The 19304-nt window shown below is 39.6% G+C and overlaps 2 protein-coding genes across 4 annotated transcripts in view; one reads left to right on the top strand and one right to left on the bottom strand.

The window, feature by feature from the left end:
- The window catches only part of LOC133655555 (receptor-type tyrosine-protein phosphatase H), a 32768-nt gene extending 14332 nt beyond the window's left edge, over nucleotides 1-18436 (bottom strand). For 2 of the 3 annotated variants that reach the window (XM_062055811.1, XM_062055813.1), the window contains exon 1: nucleotides 18279-18436. In XM_062055811.1, coding sequence (XP_061911795.1) covers nucleotides 18279-18347 — 69 coding nt within the window. In that variant the 5' untranslated portion in view covers nucleotides 18348-18436. Of the gene's footprint in view, nucleotides 1-3132; nucleotides 3248-18278 lie in introns of those variants that run through there. The other variant, XM_062055812.1, reaches the window with a different exon arrangement.
- zgc:56095 (Ferritin, lower subunit-like) lies at nucleotides 13098-18677 on the top strand. Its single transcript, XM_062055819.1, has 5 exons — nucleotides 13098-13254; nucleotides 13481-13589; nucleotides 13679-13825; nucleotides 18098-18223; nucleotides 18298-18677. Exons 1-5 carry the CDS (start codon nucleotides 13247-13249, stop codon nucleotides 18445-18447), a joined length of 540 nt encoding a protein of 179 aa, XP_061911803.1. The 5' UTR covers nucleotides 13098-13246; the 3' UTR covers nucleotides 18448-18677.
- Nucleotides 18678-19304: the final 627 nt, after the last annotated feature.

The following is a 19304-nucleotide window of genomic DNA, read 5'->3' as shown; positions in this document are numbered from 1 at the left end:
ATACGGTCACCCTCAGTGTGACCTGTATGGCTGTTGATCAAGTATGACTAAATTAATTAAACTATTTTATGGAATAATAAATGAACACCACACTAGAAATGCAAATGATGCTTGTGTTCGGAAATGGATGATGGACTTAAACATTTTAGATGAAAGAGACATATCATGGAATGATATTTGGAAAAATGCCAATAAGCCCTTTAGAAGCATTAAAGATAAGCTGACTCAATTTAAGATATTGAATAGTTTATATTTTACATCTTCTCAGCCGTTTAAAATTGGTGTAGTACAGGGGTCGGCAACCTTTACCACTCAAAGAGCGATTTTGACAAGTTTCACAAATTAAAGAAAACAATGGGAGCCGCAAAACTCTTGAAAATTTAAAACGAAATAACACTGCATACAAAGCTTTTTTTTGCTTTGTGCTATGTTTTGACCAGAGGTCTCAGACACACGCCCCGGGCCGCACCTTAATATAAAAATGTAATGATAGTGCGACCCGCGATTGCGTCATACTTGCCAACCTTCTCAATTTATCCGGGAGATTCCCGAGTTCCAGGGCGTGATGGTACTGCCTTTAGCGCCCTCTACAGCCTGCTCCAACAGCGTACCTGCTCGGCCACATGTTGAACGCAGCTTCAGCATGCACAGTGCACACGTAAGTGACAGCAAGGCATACTTGTTCAACAGACACAGAACTTACACTGACGGTGGTCGTATATAACAACTTTAACACTGTTACGTTACAAATATGCGCCACACTGTGAACCCACACCAAAAAAGAATGACAAACACCCAGAATCCCATGCAGCCCTAACTCTTCCGGTCTACCCACCCTCCCCTGCCACCAAACACCGCCCACCTCAACTGACGCACGGAGGGGGAGGGGGGGGGGGGTTGATGTGTGGGGGGTTTGGTGGTAGCAGGTGTATAATGTAGACTGGCTGCATGGGAATCTGGGTATTTGCTGTGTTGTGTTTTTGTTGTGTTACGGTGCGGAGGTTCTCCAGAAATGTGTTTGTCATTCTTTTTTGGTGTGGGTTCACAGTGTGGCGCATATTTGTAACGTAACAGTTTTAAAGTTGTTTTAAACGGCCACCGTCAGTGTAAGCTGTGTGGCTGTTGACCAAGTATGCCTTGCTGTCTCCCACGTTAGCAAGCAGAAGCTGCATACAACATGTGGCTGGGCTGTCATGCGATTTGTGCAGTCTATAGAGGACAATTATTGCAGTACCGCTAAGGTACACTCTTAATTCAATTGTTAGGGTGAAAATCGGAGAAAATTAACCCCGGGAGATCACTAGGCTCACTAGGAGAGGCACTGACGTCCATAAAACTCCAGGGAAAACCGGGAGGGTCGGCAAGTATGCAGCTGAGCCGCATCAGAGTGGTCAAAGAGCCGCATGCGGCTCCGGAGCCGCATGCGGTGTTGTAGATAGTAGTAGTAAATAGCAAGTATGAAGTGTCGGGCAGCCGAGGCAACTCTTGTTCATTTATTGTGGGAATGTCAGAGAATAAAAGAGTTATGGTTGAAAACAACAAAAGAAGCAATCACATTCCTTAATATAAACATCCCAATGACACCAATATTGGACACAATGTGTTGTCAAGTTTATGAGATGCGATGCAAGTGTAAGCTACTGTGACACTATTGTTCTTTTTTTTTTAAATTTTTATTAATGTTTGTAATGATAATATCAATGAGGGATTTTTAATCACTGCTATGTTGAAATTGTTACTAATATTGATACTGTTGTTGATGATATTCATTTTTGTCTCACTACTTTTAGATTGTTCCGTGTCATGTTTGTGTGTCCTCAATTGCTCTCAATTGCTCTGTTTATTGCTATTCTGAATGTTGCTGGGTCAGGTTTTGGAATTGGATTGCATTATTATGGTATTGTTGTGTATTATTTTGTTGGATTGATTAATAAATTCATTTAAGAAAAATAAAAATAAATTCATTTTTGATACAGAAAAAAAAAAGTATGCTTGCATTCACTTGTGTGTGTGAAACGCTGTAGATATTATGTGACTGGGCCGGCACGCAAAGGCAGTGCCTTTAAGGTTTATTGGCGCTCTGTACTTCTCCCTACGTCCGTGTACACAGCGGCGTTTTAAAAAGTCATGTATTTTACTTTTTGAAACCGATACCAATAATTTTGAAACCGATACCGATAATTTCCGATATTACATTTTAAAGCATTTATAGGCCGATAATATCGGCAGTCCGATATTATCGGACATCCATAGTAGTAATTGCTCATTTCAAGATCACTTTTAAGTTTTAAAAACTTAAATATATTGTCTTATTTCAAGTAATTCTACAAAGACAATTTTGACTTGTTCCATTAGCAGATTTATTTTGCTCATTCCAAGAAAAAAAAAGCCTAATATCTGCAAACACGTTACTATTAAGACGATTGCCTCAAGTGGTAGTAGCGTTATAGTATGGGGCTGCATGAGTGCTGCCTGCATTGGGGAGCTGCGGTTCACTGAGGGGAAACATGAATTGTACTGGGACATTGTGAAGGAGTTTGTCGTTGTACGCCACTGCTTTATACTGAGAGCTGTTTCTAATGTGTTGACGAGCAGCTCAATAACCATATCTACTAGTTGGATGGTGCAGTTGTGCCTAATGTTGACACCAGTACGTTCAAATAACTAAAGCCACCTGAAGTATATGGGGCGGCATAGCTCGGTTGGTAGAGTGGCCGGGCCAGCAACTTGAGGGTTCCAGGTTCGATTCCCGCTTTCGCCATCCTAGTCTCTGCCGTTGTGTCCTTGGGCAAGACACTTTACCCATATGCTCCCAGTGCCACCCACACTGGTTTAAATGTAACTTAGATATTGGGTTTCACTATGTAAAGCGCTTTGAGTCACTAGAGAAAAGCGCTATATAAATATAATTCACTTCACTCTACAAATAAAATGATTAAATATGGTTTAGGAATTTATAAAGCACAATAAGACCATATATTGTTCATTTACTGTACGTCATTTTTACTTCCTCATGCATGGTGTCATTTCTGTTGGTGAAAATAGATGCTGAATGTAAACCAAGTTTGTCACTGACCTTATATGTAACATTTTGACATGCAGTGAATAAATGTGTGTGATCAGCAAACTTACCCAAAGTAGACTCGGGTAGACACAAAGCAGCAGGTGAGCGAAGGTGATCGTAATCGCTGTCATTTTTTTAATGGCTTCTTTGAGTTTACAAGAGTCACATCGGGTTTGCTGACAAAAATAGCTATAGAGGTTGACGAGAAAGTCTCAGTATTTACTTCATTCCAGAGGTGTTGTCTTTTAATTCAATTCCTGACCGCGCCCTCCTCTGGTAAACTCTTGTCCACTTGACATGTTTGCAAGGCTCTCCTTCTGCTTCTCCCTTTTACAACCACTTCGACCTTTGCTATGCCTGCTACTTCCGTGTGAACATATGCACGTGCATGTCAACCCTTCAATATGAAGGCAATTTTTATGAGTCAAATTGAGGAAATAACTGTGTGCCCATACCTTCTCTGAGGAAGTGTGCACCCTAACCATCAACAATACAATAGTTTTAGACTCTACAAATAATTAGTATTCATCCTTTAAAGGCCTACTGAAATTACATGTTTTTATTTAAACGGGGATAGCAGATCCATTCTATGTGTCATACTTGATCATTTCGCGATATTGCCATAATTTTGCTGAAAGGATTTAGTAGAGAACATCGACGATAAAGTTTGCAACTTTTGGTCGCTGATAAAAAAAAAAAGCCTTGCCTGTACCGGAAGTAGCGTGACGTCGCAGGTTGAAGGGGTCCTCACATTTCCCCGTTGTTTTCAATGCAGCGAGAGCGATTCGGACCGAGAAAGCGACGATTTCCCCATTAATTTGAGCCAGGATGAAAGATTTGTGGATGAGGAAAGTGAGAGTGAAGGATTAGAGTGCAGTGCAGGACGTATCTTTTTTCGCTCTGACCGTAACTTAGGTACAAGGACTCACTGGATTCCACACTCTCTCCTTTTTCTATTGTGGATCACGGATTTGTATTTTAAACCACCTCGGATACTATATCCTCTTGAAAATGAGAGCCGAGAACGCGAAATGGACATTCACAGTGACTTTTATCTCCACGACAATACATCGGTGAAACACTTTAGCTACGGAGCTAACGTGATAGCATCGTGCTTAAATGCAGGTAGAAACAAAAGAAATAAGCCCCTGACTGGAAGGATAGACAGACGATCAACAATACTACCATCAGGAGACACCGAACCAAACACTGGACCTGTAACCACACGGTTAATGCTGTGTCGCCTGTCGAAGCCTAGCATTGCTGTTGCTAACGACGCCATTGAAGCTAACTTAGCTACGGGACCTCGTCAGAGCTATGATAAAAACATTAGCGCTCCACCTACGCCAGCCTTCATCTGCTCATCAACACCCGTGCTCACCTGCGTTCCAGCGATCGATGGCGCGACGAAGGACTTCACCCGATCATCGATGCGGTCGGCGGCTAGCGTCGGATAGCGCGTCTGCTATCCAACTCAAAGTCCTCCTGGTTGTGTTGCTGTAGCCAGCCGCTAATACACCGATCCCACCTACAGCTTTCTTCTTTGCAGTCTTCATTGTTCATTAAACAAATTGCAAAAGATTCACCAACACAGATGTCCAGAATACTGTGGAATTTTGCGATGAAAACAGAGCTGTTTGTATTGTGATACAATGTGTCCCAATACTTCCGTTTCAACCATTGACATCACGCGCAAACGTCATCATACATAGACGTTTTCAACCGGAAGTTCCCCGGGAAATTTAAAATTGCACTTTATAAGTTAACCCGGCCGTATTGGCATGTGTTGCAATGTTAAGATTTCATCATTGATATATAAACTATCAGACTGCGTGGTCGGTAGTAGTGGGTTTCAGTAGGCCTTTAAGAATGTAAAAAACTATTATGCTTACAACATTTTATTGTTGTTATTTATTTCCATCCATCCATTTTGTTTATACGGCTTGCCTTCGTTAAGGTCACGGGTGAGCTGCAGCCTATCCAAGCTGACTTTGAGTAGAGGCAGGACACACCCTGGACTGGTCACCAGTCAATCACAGGACACGTACAGTATAGACAAGCAATCTCATTGTATATTAATGTAAAACAATAAACGCACAAAAATATGTATTAATGAATAAAATTAATGCTTTAACTTGTGTGCTTAATCACAAAAGTTTGTCACGTTGATCATGTTTAAACACAGGCACAAGACATTGATACAACGTTGAAGTCCTTTAAAACTGACTTTGAAACAACGTTGCAAAATAGTTGTATTTGTAAATTGAGACAACGTTGATATCCAACATTGGATCCCCGTTGTTGGTTGTGTTGTGGCATCTGAGCCGAGGATTGTCGTTGTGGCTTGCGCAGCCCTTTGAGACATTTGTGATTAAGACAAGTAATCTTTGTTTCATTGATTGAATGGTTAGGAAATGACCAAATTTCAATTGTCAAATCAACGTCACAAGCTGACATTGAATAAACGTTGTCAAAAAGCATGTTGTTTCAACGTTGTATTTGTCTTGTAAAATATTTGTTGGGAAATGACCCAATTTCAATGATCAAATCAATGTCAGAATTAGAGATGTCCGATAATGGCTTTCTTGCCGGTATCCGATATTCCGATATTGTCCAACTCTTAATTACCGATTCCGATATCAACCTATACCGATACATACAGTCGTGGAATTAACACATTATTATGCCTAATTTTGTTGTGATGCCCCGCTGGATGCATTTAACAATGTAACAAGGTTTTCCAAAATAAGAGAACAACTTCAACTCAAGTTATGGAAAAAAAGTGCCAACATGGCACTGCCATATTTATTATTGAAGTCACAAAGTGCATTATTTTTTTTTTAACATGCCTCAAAACAGCTTGGAATTTGGGACATGCTCTCCCTGAGATAATCCTGATACCCACTACAACTATGGGAAATACTATACTTTGACTTTCACAAAGTGCATTATTATTTTTATTTTTTTTAAACATGCCTCAAAACAACAGCTACAAAAACAATGAAGGCACACAGCTTCAGTCCAGAGTATACTAGAGTAATAAAGTAAACAATAACATAGTCCTCCTTTAGTGCGAGACTGCCTGGTATACTGTATTACAGGAAATTATAAACTGGGCTCCATCTGCCCTGCTCTAACATATCTGTATGAGTAACAAATGTGCTGCAAGCGAGTGGTGAGTGCTTGAAGTGGCCTACCAGTCAGTCAGGGCTTCTGAAATGCTGCGTTGAGACAGGGCACCTCCGTTCATTGCGAGCTGCAAAGTGTGCGCCATGCAGGGCAGACTAGCCACCATAGCTTTTTCCATATTGCGTGCGTTGTCTCTGACCACAACGTGGGCTTTTGCCTTGGGGTGGTTTTTGTTGTATTTTTGTTTTTTCTCAGCGGAGTCTTCAAGCGACAACTGTGTGGTACTATTTTTTTTCGGTGTTTGCTTTTCATCCATCTTCCGCTTGTATTCATCATGTATCTCCTTATGATTCTTGAAGAGATTGGAGATCTAATTGCTCGTATTAGAGGAAGACGTCTTGGTTCCTCCTCGCATAACCAACTTTTTTGCAGTCATTGCAAATTGCCAGTTTTTTATCCGTCAGACACACTTTAAAATAATCCCAAACCATAGACATGGTGTCGTTAGTCAGTCACCGAGCGAGCTCGCTTGTTAGCCACGGCTACAGCACCGGCAACAACACACTCATGTTGTTGTTATGCTCCGCTCGCGGCGGTTTGATGAGGTCATCAAGCGTCGCCAGTAAACCTCTCATGCTGCAGTCGTGCTGCAACTCCTGTGTTGTGTGTGGGAGAGGGGAGAGGGGAGGGGCTGCTGACTGGGAGACGCAACTGCTCTGTACTGCTCCCTACGTCCGTGTACCACTCCGTACAGCGGCGTTTTAAAAAGTCATTCATTTTACTTTTTGAAACCGATACCGATAATTTCCAATATTACATTTTAAAGCATTTATTGGCCGATAACATCGGACATCTCTAGTCAGAACCCAACATTGTCAAAAAGCATGTTTTTTCAACGTTATGTTTGAGTTGCTCAATGTCAGGACCTAATTCAACAAGTTCTCAACATTGTTTTAATGTCTTGTGCCTGCTGGGTAATCACGTAATTTATTTTGACAGCATTTGCTCCTTTACCTTAGGCGCAAAGGGTTATCTAAAGGGTCAGTGATCAGGTCAATGCATATCTCAGTACAAAATGAGTGGTGTGCTCGCTGGCAAACTTCCCTCCAAAATACACCCTGACAGTACTTTAAATAAAACTGTTGGCAAGTTTTATTTAAAGTTCCAACATCAACACACTCCGCTTGCCCTGGACGTTCAAGTCAGCATGATTCCCGGTTCTGAAAATTCCCTGATTACCCGGAATTACCAGTAATTTCCCCCTATTGAAAATAGATGGGCAGTATACAAAACTCTCCATATCCCACATTTCTCAACCAATTTGAACTGTTCCAACATCCACACACTTCACTCACCCTGGAAATTCAAGCATTTCAGTTCCACCCACGCGTATCAGCTTGCGCACGTAGGGTATATGTATATATTGCTACTGAAATTGCAAATTGTAGTTTGTGATATCATAGTCCCGGCTGTCCAAATCAGAAGCGGGCCGTACGTTTACCACCTAGGCCTTCAGTGATGTCCGACTTCAATGAATACCTCTCAAAATACAATAATTGATGTCCCCACATGACCATTGCTGGAGAAATACTATACAGAAACACATTTACGCACTAATGGGCATTGTACAAAACGGGTTATTTTAATATATTTGTATTGGTAATGTATACACGAAGAATAATCACATAATTTAAATAACCTTCATTTATTTTGACCTGAAATGCTCTTTAACCCTAACCAAAGATGGTTACCTGAAAGGCGAGTTGCTAAACAAGTCAATGCATATGCCAGTTCAAAAATGATTGAGGAGAGTCTGACTGGTGTGCTTGCTGGCAAATGTCGCTTTAAAATACACCCTGACTGGATTTTAGATAAAACTGTTACCATGTTTTGAGCAATTAAATGACATGTATTCAAGTAAAACATTTTAAAATGTTCTTGAAAGACATTGTAAAAAAAAATTGCATTTGTGTCCAAATATTGGGGTCTTTTTAAGTTAATTTTGGCTATGCAAGCGAATAATAACATGTGAATAATCATGATCAATCCTAAAATAAAAAGTGTGATTATTCTGATTGAAAACAAATAATCATTTGACAGCACTAATATAATATTAGACAGCTATAAGACAAAGTCTTGTAATATAATAAAAAAATATTATTATCTCAATTGAAGAGACATGTCTATCAGATGTGTACTCAGTGATTAATAAAGTTTTTATTTTGCGTTTTTCCAATACTATGAAATAGTTTTGTTAAATGAAAGGGATGTTCCAATAATTTCCCGGCCACGTCGTTCACCACATATCACTCCCCTCTCTTCTTTCTATGTGGTTATGTTAAAATATATTTTTTGATTGATTGAGACTTTTATTAGTAGGTTGCACAGTGAAGTACATATTCCGTACAATTGACCACTAAATGGTAACACCCGAATAAGTTTTTCAACTTGTTTAAGTCGGGGTCCACTTAAATTGATTCATGATACAGATATATACTATCATATATACTATCATCATAATACGGTCATCACACAAGATAATCACATTGAATTATTTACATTATTTACAATCAGGGGTGTGGAGGGGGGCGGGGGGGTAGGATATGGACAGCAAGTAGTGGACGTAGAGAGAGAGAGAGAGAGAGAGAGAGAGAGCGAGAGAGAGAGAGAGAGAGAGAGAGAGAGAGAGAGATCAGAAGGCATAAGAAAAAGTATCTGCATTTGATTGTTTATATTTGATTATTAGCAATTGATTATTAGCAATCCGGGGAGGGTGTTAGTTTAGGGTTGTAGCTGCCTGGAGGTGAACTTTTATTGCGGTTTTGAAGGAGGATAGAGATGCCCTTTCTTTTATACCTGTTGGGAGCGCATTCCACATTGATGTGGCATAGAAAGAGAATGAGTTAAGACCTTTGTTAGTTCGGAATCTGGGTTTAACGTGGTTAGTGGAGCACCCCCTGGTGTTGTGGTTATGGCGGTCATTTACGTTAAGGAAGTAGTTTGACATGTACTTCGGTATCAGGGAGGTGTAGTGGATTTTATAGACTAGACTCAGTGCAAGTTGTTTAACTCTGTCCTCCACCTTGAGCCAGCCCACTTTAGAGAAGTGGGTAGGAGTGAGGTGGGATCTGGGGTGGAGGTCTAGAAGTAACCTGACTAGCTTGTTCTGAGATGTTTGGAGTTTAGATTTGAGGGTTTTGGAGGTGCTAGGGTACCAGGAGGTGCATGCGTAATCGAAAAAGGGTTGAACGAGAGTTCCCGCCAGAATCCTCAAGGTGCTTTTGTTGACCAGAGAGGAGATTCTGTAGAGAAATCTCGTTCATTGGTTAACCTTTCTGATTACCTTGGTTGCCATTTTATCACAGGAAAGGTTAGCCTCTAGAATGGAACCTAGGTAGGTGACCTCATCTTTCCTGGTGATAACAATGTCACCCACTTTTATAGTGAAGTCATTGACTTTCTTAAGGTTGATGTGGGACCCAAACAGGATGCATTCCGTTTTACCTAAGTGTATGGATAGCTTGTTGTCAGCGAGCCAGGTGCAAGTTCTACACAGCTCAGCACTGAGGATTTTCTCCACCTGTGACTTGTCCTTGTCGGATACCAGCAAGGCAGAGTCATCCGCAAACAAAAACAATTCACAGTCGCATGCCGATGACATGTCATTTATGTATATTAGGAACAGTAAAGGTCCCAATATACTGCCTTGGGGGACTCCACAGCTCACCGAGAGGGGGGGGGACACGGTGCCGTTCACCTCTAACACCTGCTCCCTCCCCTCCAAGTAAGATTGCATCCAGCTCCATGAGGTTTTGTTAAATCCGATTGTTCTGAGCTTATCCAACAGTATAGCGTGGTTAACGGTGTCAAAGGCCTTCTGAAGGTCCAGCATGACCATGCCGCAGTATTTGCCCGCGTCCACCTCATGTTTGATGTGGTCGGTCAGATAGAGAAGGCATGTGTCAGTGGAGTGGTTAGTTCTGAAGCCGGATTGGAATTTGCACATGAGTTTATTAGTGGCAAGGTAACTATCGACCTGTTCATAAACTATTTCCTCCATTACTTTTTCGAAATGGAACTGAGAATAGAAACAGGTCGGTAGTTGCCAGGTTCCAATTTGCTTCCTTTTTTAAAGAGGGGAGTTACTCTTGCTATCTTAAAATCTTTTGGTACTTGGCCTTGTGTAATTGATTAACAAAGATAGATAGATAGATTAATAAATACATCATTTCACCTGGAGGCAAAGGATTACTGATACTGTAGAGAGCAAAAACAACGCAAATGTATACTCCCCATTGTGTAATGCTCTCCACATATTTGACCAGCAATTTGCTTTTGAAATGTATTTGTATAGGGCGGTGGTCAGCAACCCGCGGCTCTCGAGCCGCATGCGGCTCTTTAGTGCTGCCCTAGTGGCTCCCTGGAGCATTTTTTAAAAAGTATTGAAAATGGAAAAAGATAGTGGAAAATTTATTTTTTTGTTTTAGTAGGTTTTTCGTTTGAGGACAAACATGACACAAACATTCCCAATTGTTAGAAAGCCCACGGTTTAATATGTGTGTGTGTATACTTCACTGATGAGTATTTGGTGAACATCGTTTTGTTCTACTAATTTCACAACTCACCATTGTGTGGACTGTGACGCAACAGTTTGTTAACATGTAAAATCTTTCACTCCTTCTTTGTCATCATAACAAACAGTTATGTCAAATAGCAGTAGAAGTGCACTTTTTGGAGAGCTGTATTATTTTCAGTTTTTTGCCCAAGGGACTGATTTTATTTAACACTATATTATTATTTATACACCTATAGCAGGGGTCACCAACGCGGTGCCCGCGGGCACCAGGTAGCCCATAAGGACCAGATGAGTAGCCCGCTGGCCTGTTCTAAAAATAGCTCAAATAGCAGCACTTACCAGTGAGCTGCCTCTATTTTTTAAATTGTATTTATTTACTAACAAGCTGGTCTCGCTTTGCCCGACATTTGTAATTCTAAGAGAGACAAAACTCAAATAGAATTTGAAAATCGAAGACAATATTTTAAAGACTTGGTCTTCTTTTGTTTAAATAAATTCTTTTTTTTTTTACTTTGCTTCTTATAACTTTCAGAAAGACAATTTCAGAGAAAAAATACAACCTTAAAAATGATTTTAGGATTTTTAAACACGTATACCTTTTTACCTGTTAAATTCCTTCCTCTTCTTTCCTGACAATTTAAATCAATGTTCAAGTAAATTATTTTTTTTATTGTAAAGAATAATAAACAAATTGTAATTTAATTTTTTAGCTTCTGTTTTTTCGACGAAGAATATTTGTGAAATATTTCTTCAAACTTATTATGATTAAAATTCAAAAAAAATATTCTGGCAAATCTAGAAAATCTGTAGAATCAAATTTAAATCTTATTTCAAAGTCTTTTGAATTTCTTTAAAAAAATTTGTTCTGGAAAATCTAGAAGAAATAATGATTTGTCTTTGTTAGAAATATAGCTTGGTCCAATTTGTTATATATTCTAACAAAGTGTAGATTGGATTTTAACCTATTTAAAACATGTCATCAAAATTCTAAAATTAATCTTAATCAGGAAAAATTACTAATGATGTTCCATAAATTCTTTTTCAAAAAGATTCGAATTAGCTATTTTTTCTCTTCTTTTTTTCGGTTGAATTTTGAATTTTAAAGAGTCAAAATTGAAGATAAACTATGTTTCAAAATTTAATTGTCATTTTTTTCGTGTTTTCTCCTCTTTTAAACCGTTCAATTAAGTGTAAATATCATTCATTATTAATAATAACAGAGTTAAAGGTAAATTGAGCAAATTGGCTATTTCTGGCAATTTATTTAAGTGTGTATCAAACTGGTAGCCCTTCGCATTAATCAGTACCCAAGAAGTAGCTCTTGGTTTCAAAAAGGTTGGTGACCCCTGACCTATAGTGATCACAGAGACAGGTTGTTTTTGTGTTTCTGTATATATTTATTTTTCTGAAAAATCCCACTTAATATACTTTGGGTAACAACAGTCAATATTTATTTATTTTATTTTATTTTTTTAGGGATGGTAACAGTCAATATTTATTTATTTATTAGATTTTATTTTTTTCTTATATAATAAAAGTGAGCTTTTATTATATAGTGTGTGTTTTTTTCCATACACAACAACCTATCTGGACTCGATAAGAGAATCGATAAGGAATCGGTTCGATAAAAGGATTCGATAATAGGCTCGAACTCGATAATTTCTTACCGCCCCAACCCCCTCCACATCCCACCCCTCAATTTGTAAATAATGTAAATAATTCAATGTATATACTCTGATGATTAACTTGTGTGATGACTGTATTATACTGGTAGTATATATTTGTACCATGAATTGATTATCTTTGACCCTGACTTAAACAAGTTGAAAAACTTATTCGGGTGTCACCATTTATAGTGGTCAATTGTACTGAATATGTACTGTACTGTGCAATCTACTAATAAAACTCTCAATCAATCAATACAGTGCATATTCCGTACAATTGACCACTAAATGGTAACACCCGAATACGTTTTTCAACTTGTTTAACTTGTCAACTTGTCCATGTCAATCAATTCATGGTAAATATATAACACTAATATACAGCTTTTCATTTTTTGCAACTCCAGACAGATTTTTATTTTTTATTTTTGGTCCAATATGGCTCTTTCAACGTTTTGGGTTGCCGACCCCTGGTATAGGGACTTTATGGACACCATTAACGTGGACCCCGACTTAAACAAGTTGAAAAACTTATTCGGGTGTTACCATTTAGTGGTCAATTGTACGGAATATGTACTGTACTGTGCAATCTACTAATACAAGTTTCAATCAATCAATCAAAAACAAATACAGTTCCCAAGCCAACATGTAATGAGCCCCCAAGACGACAGGGGGCAATAGAGACACACAATATTAAGCTAGCCAGCCAATGCTCGCCAGGAAAAAATAGCTTTTTTTCTTTTCTTTTTTTTTTTCCTTTTTCTGCTGTCGTGCGAAGAAGTCTCACTTTCCACACACACGCTACGGGGTGACGACATGCAAAGGTGAGCGACGCCAAGGTATTATAATTGCTATGATAATTGTTTCTCAGGTAACCTTTCGAGCACGCTGGCAGCGTGTAAACAACAGCTTAAACTTGTCGCACCTGTTGTAACAACGGGACATGCCTTGAAATGTGCTGTGTTTAAATTGACTTTCGGTGGATATTCTGTTGTAGTGTTTCGACATTATTTACTTTCGCCCCTCTTACAAGTCAGTATGTTTCTCTAGTTTCGAAATGCAGTCTGCCGTAAAGCAAAACCTCCACTCCGAGTGTGAAGGAGACATCAACACGCTCATCAACCTCAAACTGAGTGCATCTTACACCTACCTGTCCCTGGTAACCTTTTTTTTTTTTTTTTTTTAACCTCTTCTACGTACTTGCATGCACTAAATGCATCATTACATGTTGCTCTTTTCCTTCTACAGGGCATGTATTTTGACAGGGACGATGTTGCCCTGAAGAAATTCTCCAGTTATTTTTTAGAGCTTTCCGGAAAGGAGCGAGAACAAGCTGAGAAGCTGCTGGAGTATCAAAATACACGAGGGGGTCGTATTTTGCTGCAGACTATTTCTGTAAGTGGCAGAATTGTTTGGATTCAATTAAATTAGGGCTGTCAAAATTACTTACTCAACTCATGTGATTAATCACAAAAATATTGCATTAATCGTGAAGTGAATTATATTTGTATAGCCCTTTTCTCTAGTGACTCAAAGCGCTTTTACATAGTCCATCCATCCATCCATTTTCTACCGCTTGTCCCTTTTGGGGTCGCTGGAGCCTATCTCAGCTACAATCGGGCGGAAGGCGGGGTACAACCTGGACAAGTCGCCACCTCATCGCGGGGCGCTTTTACATAGTGAAACCCAATATCTAAGTTACATTTAAACCAGTGTGGGTGGCACTGGGAGCAGGTGGGTAAAGTGTCTTGCCCAAGGACACAACGGCAGGGAATAGGATGGCGGAAGCGGGGATCGAACCTGGAACCCTCAAGTTGCTGGTACGGCCACTCTCACAACCGAGCTGTACCGCCCCAATCATGTACAGACTATGATTTTTTTTGCAATTTATTTTGACCGTACAAGCTCTTTTACCATAACCAAAACACGGTCAGTGATCAGGGGCCATACTTATCAAGCTTCTTAGAATTACTCCTAAGAAGTCTGCTAAGAGTTGACTTAAGAGTAAATAAATTCTTCGCTGAAAGCTGCACTTAAAAGTTAGTTATCAAGCGTCTTACTCACACTTTCAGCGAAGTGTAGGACTGAATCTTAAGTGTCACACTCAGAGCTGAATTACGACATTACTATGTGCCGTAAACGGAATTTTAGGTGACGTCATTTCTGTGTCCATAGAAATGACCAATCACGGAAGGGAATCCGTTGTCTAAGAATAAAGAAATATCTTGGAAATATTTAAGTGGACAATGGGAGTGTATATTTTGACAATAAACTACAAAATAATACAAAACAAACTAGTCCCCGCCGGCACTCACGCTACCGCTCCCTCTCTTCTCTCGCCCACACACTCACTGACGTCACTCACCTCACGGCCACACACATACGCTACTGTCATAACATTTTCTTTCCAATTCATTAATTAGGCAACTAATTTGAAACTGGGTGGCTCTATATATACTAGCCCACTGCAGACACATGCGGAAATCAACAAGGAATCGAAAAGTATTACATCTGTGACAAAAATAATATCCGCTCTGTCTAAACGATACCGTTTGATCAGCTGCTCGTCATCAAAAAAAAACAAAACATTGTTCCGTTCCCTGAACGTTCGCGCACGTCTCTCTCGCCTCAGTGCCATCCCCTGCTGGCAACTCCTAACCACTTAGGACACCTCTGAAGGTCTCTTAAATATTGTGGAGAGTAGGAGTGATTATTAGACTTAAGAACGTTGATAAAAAGCTTTTATTCTTAAGTTTGAGAGTAGGACTAAATTTTGCAAATTCTCAGGACTTAAGTGTAAAATGGCACTCTAAGAAGCTTGATAAGTACGGCCCCAGATCAATGGGTAAGTTCAGTTTCAGTTGATTTCGAACACGCATAGGACTGCGTGGGTTCCCTCCGGGTACTACGGCTTCCTCCAAAAGAGAGGAAGTGGGGACGGTATGGCGCAGTTGGTAGAGTGGCCGTGCCAGCAACCTGAGGGTTCCTGGTTCTATCCCCAGCTTCTACCAACCCAGTCATGTCCGTTGTGTCCTTGAGCAAGACACTTCACCCTTGCTCCTGATGGGTCTTGGTTAGCGCCTTGTATGGCAGCTCCCGCCATCAGTGTGTGAAGGTACGTGTGAATGTGGAAATAGTGTCAAATAGGGATGTCCCGATCCAGGTTTTTGCACTTCCGATCCGATACTGATGTTGTTTTTGCACTTCCGATCCGATACTGGCCGAGCATGTATTAAAGTTTAAAGTTATTTAGCCTACTTAGTTGTCAGATTCATGTTGAAAAGGGTTTTAGTACTCTTGATAACAACTAGCCAGCTGAATTAGGTGAGTTTGAATAATACACAATGGAGATGTTGACGTGCGGAGTTTCAAACACTCTTCATTTTCTAGCAGGGGACTTTTCAAATGATGCTACATATTAGCAGTAATGCTACTTTTTATAGCAACGCTTTTGCCCCACACTTGACAAATTACGGTTGTCTGTTCGACATATTCCCACTTGAAGCCAAACCACCGCCAGACGATGGACCCCCTGGTGTTTTTCTTGGGAATTAATTAATTCTTCCTTCATTATTACCGCTCACACGGCTACGCTAGCATCACAGCTAACGTTAGCCATGCTGCTACCTCTCTGCTGGGAGAATGCGTGTACGTATGTGACGTATGACGTGACAGTATGTGACGTATGTAAGAAGGTGCGCTTGCTGTCTGTGAGAAGCAGACACAAGAAGGAGTGGGAAGAGCCTGTCGTGTAATGCCAGCAGCTAAAAGCAACTGCGTGAGAACGTATACTCGAATATCACGATATAGTCATTTTCTATATCGCACAGAGACAGCTGACATTTTTACCCGGTAGCTTTTAATTCACATGGCCGTCTTAACGGTTAGGACACAGACCTGTGGATGTGTTGAAGGTGTGCTGGAAAATGCGGAACGGAAATTAGGGAGCAGCAGAAAAGTGGAATGTATTATTTAAATTGGTGCGTTGGAAAACACGGAACGGAATATTTTTAAAAACTGGATCTGGATCGGCATTTTCCCATGCCTTGCCGTATGCATTTTTTGGCAAATATCAGCGGCTGATCCGATCCAAATATCGGATCGGGACATCCTAAGTGTCGAAGCGCTTTGAGTACCTTGAAAGTAGCAAAGCGCTATACAAGTATAACCCATTTACCATTTTTACCATTTACCAAAGACATGCATAGGTTGATTGGCAACACTTAAATGGGCCCTAGTGTGTGAATGTTGTCTGTCTATCTGTGTTGGCCCTGCGATGAGGTGGCGACTTGTCCAGGGTGTACCCCGCCTTCCGCACGAATGCAGCTAAAATAGGCTCCAGCGACCCAGAACGGGACAAGCGGTAGAAAATGGATGGATGGATACAATACAATGTAATGCATCACACATTTCCAGTTAAATAATATGCGATAGTAAGCAAACTAATATTAAATACATAAATAATCTTTGTCTGAATAAAATAAAAAGGTTTAAGATGTTCATCATGATTCTTGTTCTGTGTACTTTGTGAACACGTGTAGTTTGAACAGTCTCTTAAAGTGAATCATATTGCTACTTTGTTTGATTTCTTTACTTAATCCATTCCATAATTTAATTCCACATACAGATATGCTAAAGGTTTTAAGTGTTGTACGAGCATACAAATGTTTTAAATGAGATTTTCCTCTAAGGTTATATTTCTCGTCTTTTGTTGAGAAGAATTGTTGTACATTCTTGGGTAGCAGGTTATAGTTTGCTTTATACATCATTTTAGCTGTTTGCAAATGCACCAAATTGTTGAATTTCAATAATTGTGATTTAATAAATAAAGGGTTTGTATGTTCTCTATATCCAACATTATGTATTATTCTAATTGATCTTTTTTGTAACACAGTTAGTGAATGAAGTGCACATTTGTAGTTGTTTCCCCATATTTCTACACAATAACTCAGATATTGTAACACTAGCGAGCAGTAGAGAATATGAAGTGCTTTTTGGTCTAGAACATGTTTTGCTTTACTCATTGACATGTTTCTTGCTACTTTATGTTGTATATTTTTACATGAGATTTCCAATTCATTTTATCATCTATTATTACACCCAAAAATGTGTTTTCTTTCACCCTTTCAATGTCTACTCCGTCTATTTGTATTTGTGTTTGACTTTCTCTTCTACTGTTACCAAATAGCATTATTTTAGTTTTACTGAGATTCAAAGAGTCTGTTTTTGTCAAACAATAATTTTAATTTGTTCATTTCTTCTGTTATTTGTATTATCTTCTGTGTGTTCTCCCCTGAACAAAATGCAGTTGTATCATCTGCAAATAAGACTAACTTTAAGTCAGTTTGAAAATGAATGAGGATACTCCGACTGGTGAGCTCCCTGGCAAATGTAACTCCAAAATACAGCATGAACGAACTTTAGATACAACTGATATCAAGTTGTGCAAACAAGCGACATGCATTCAAGTAAAAAGTTTAAAAATGTTTGTGGATGACATTCTGAAGATAAGATTGCATATGTGTGCACATGGAGTCTTTTCTTAGGATAATTATAATCATGTAAGTGAGTAGTCGCCCAAAATGTGATTAATCTGATTTAAAAACATTTCATTTCACAGCCCTAATTAAAATATATACCTTGTTAATTTTATTGTTCTGAATGCAGAAACCAAGTAGGGAAGATTGGAGAGGCGGCCTGGACGCATTGTCGTTCTCCCTGGACTACCAGAAGGCAATGAACACTTGTATTCTGGACGTGCACAGCAAGGCTGGCACCCATACTGACCCACATGTAGGTCAACCCCACAATCCTGCAGAAAGCAAGCCTGTGCAAGTGAAATGCTCACCGCTGTTTGTTGTTCGTAGCTGTGCGACTTCCTGGAGCAGCACTTCCTCAACGACAGCCACGACACCATCAAGAAGCTGGGCGACTACGTCGGCAGCCTGACCCGCATCACTGCGTCCGAAAGCCACGGCTCCATGGGAGAATACCTCTTCGATAAACACACCCTGTAGAGACCAGCATCGTACAATGAAAACCAAGTAGCAACCACCTGGCAAAATAATGTTTATAGTCAAAGCTAGTTTTGTACTACAAGAAAACCAACTCGCCTCAATTATCCAATACCTCATAGCTATGGTGCTTACAAGTAGTATTTTCCTACTCCCTTATGTATGGATTCTACCCTATTTCCTACATTCTTTTTGGGTCATACTTTGAATAAACCAACACTGCCAGCACCTCATTTTTGATCACACTCTCGTTTTTCTGCAAGCTTCCAGACATGCTATCATATGACCTTTCGTTATGCCATGTCTACCACAATAGGACACTGTTAAGATAACGGGACTTTGCTTCGTTACTATCATGTGGTAGCTTAAAGTTTAACTTTTGAGCCAGCAGCGCATACATAGCCTGTGGTCAAAAAAACAACAACTAGTGAATGACATGTTTCAGCAAAGATAACGAGGACGTCACTTGTGCGGCACAACCGCACGTTGTAATCTAGTGATCCAGTTCACGCACACACCCTAAATGATGCAAACATATTCCACTGCTGTAAAATGAGTGTGCTGTCACCAAAAAATAATAGTTTTTCAGCAATAAGACAAAGGTGTAGTTAATATGGGTGAACTATGACATAGTGACCAGTGTTTATACACAACTGCAGAGAGTACTAGACATTTTCCCCCTCCAAATTAATTAAAAAAAATGTTTTTTATAAAGCGCTTTTCAAGACAGACTGTGTCAAACAAAAAACAACAAATTATCAAAATATATATTTTCACTAAGAATACTTACTACAATTCATTATATTATTATGGCCTCAGTCACTCACTGTAGCATATATTTCTATTTGATGATTTCTGTT

Source organism: Entelurus aequoreus, linkage group LG08, assembly GCF_033978785.1.
Source record: "Entelurus aequoreus isolate RoL-2023_Sb linkage group LG08, RoL_Eaeq_v1.1, whole genome shotgun sequence".
Classification (NCBI taxonomy): domain Eukaryota; kingdom Metazoa; phylum Chordata; class Actinopteri; order Syngnathiformes; family Syngnathidae; genus Entelurus; species Entelurus aequoreus.
Note: the sequence above shows the minus strand (reverse complement) of the source record. Positions and strands in the feature narration are given on the sequence as shown.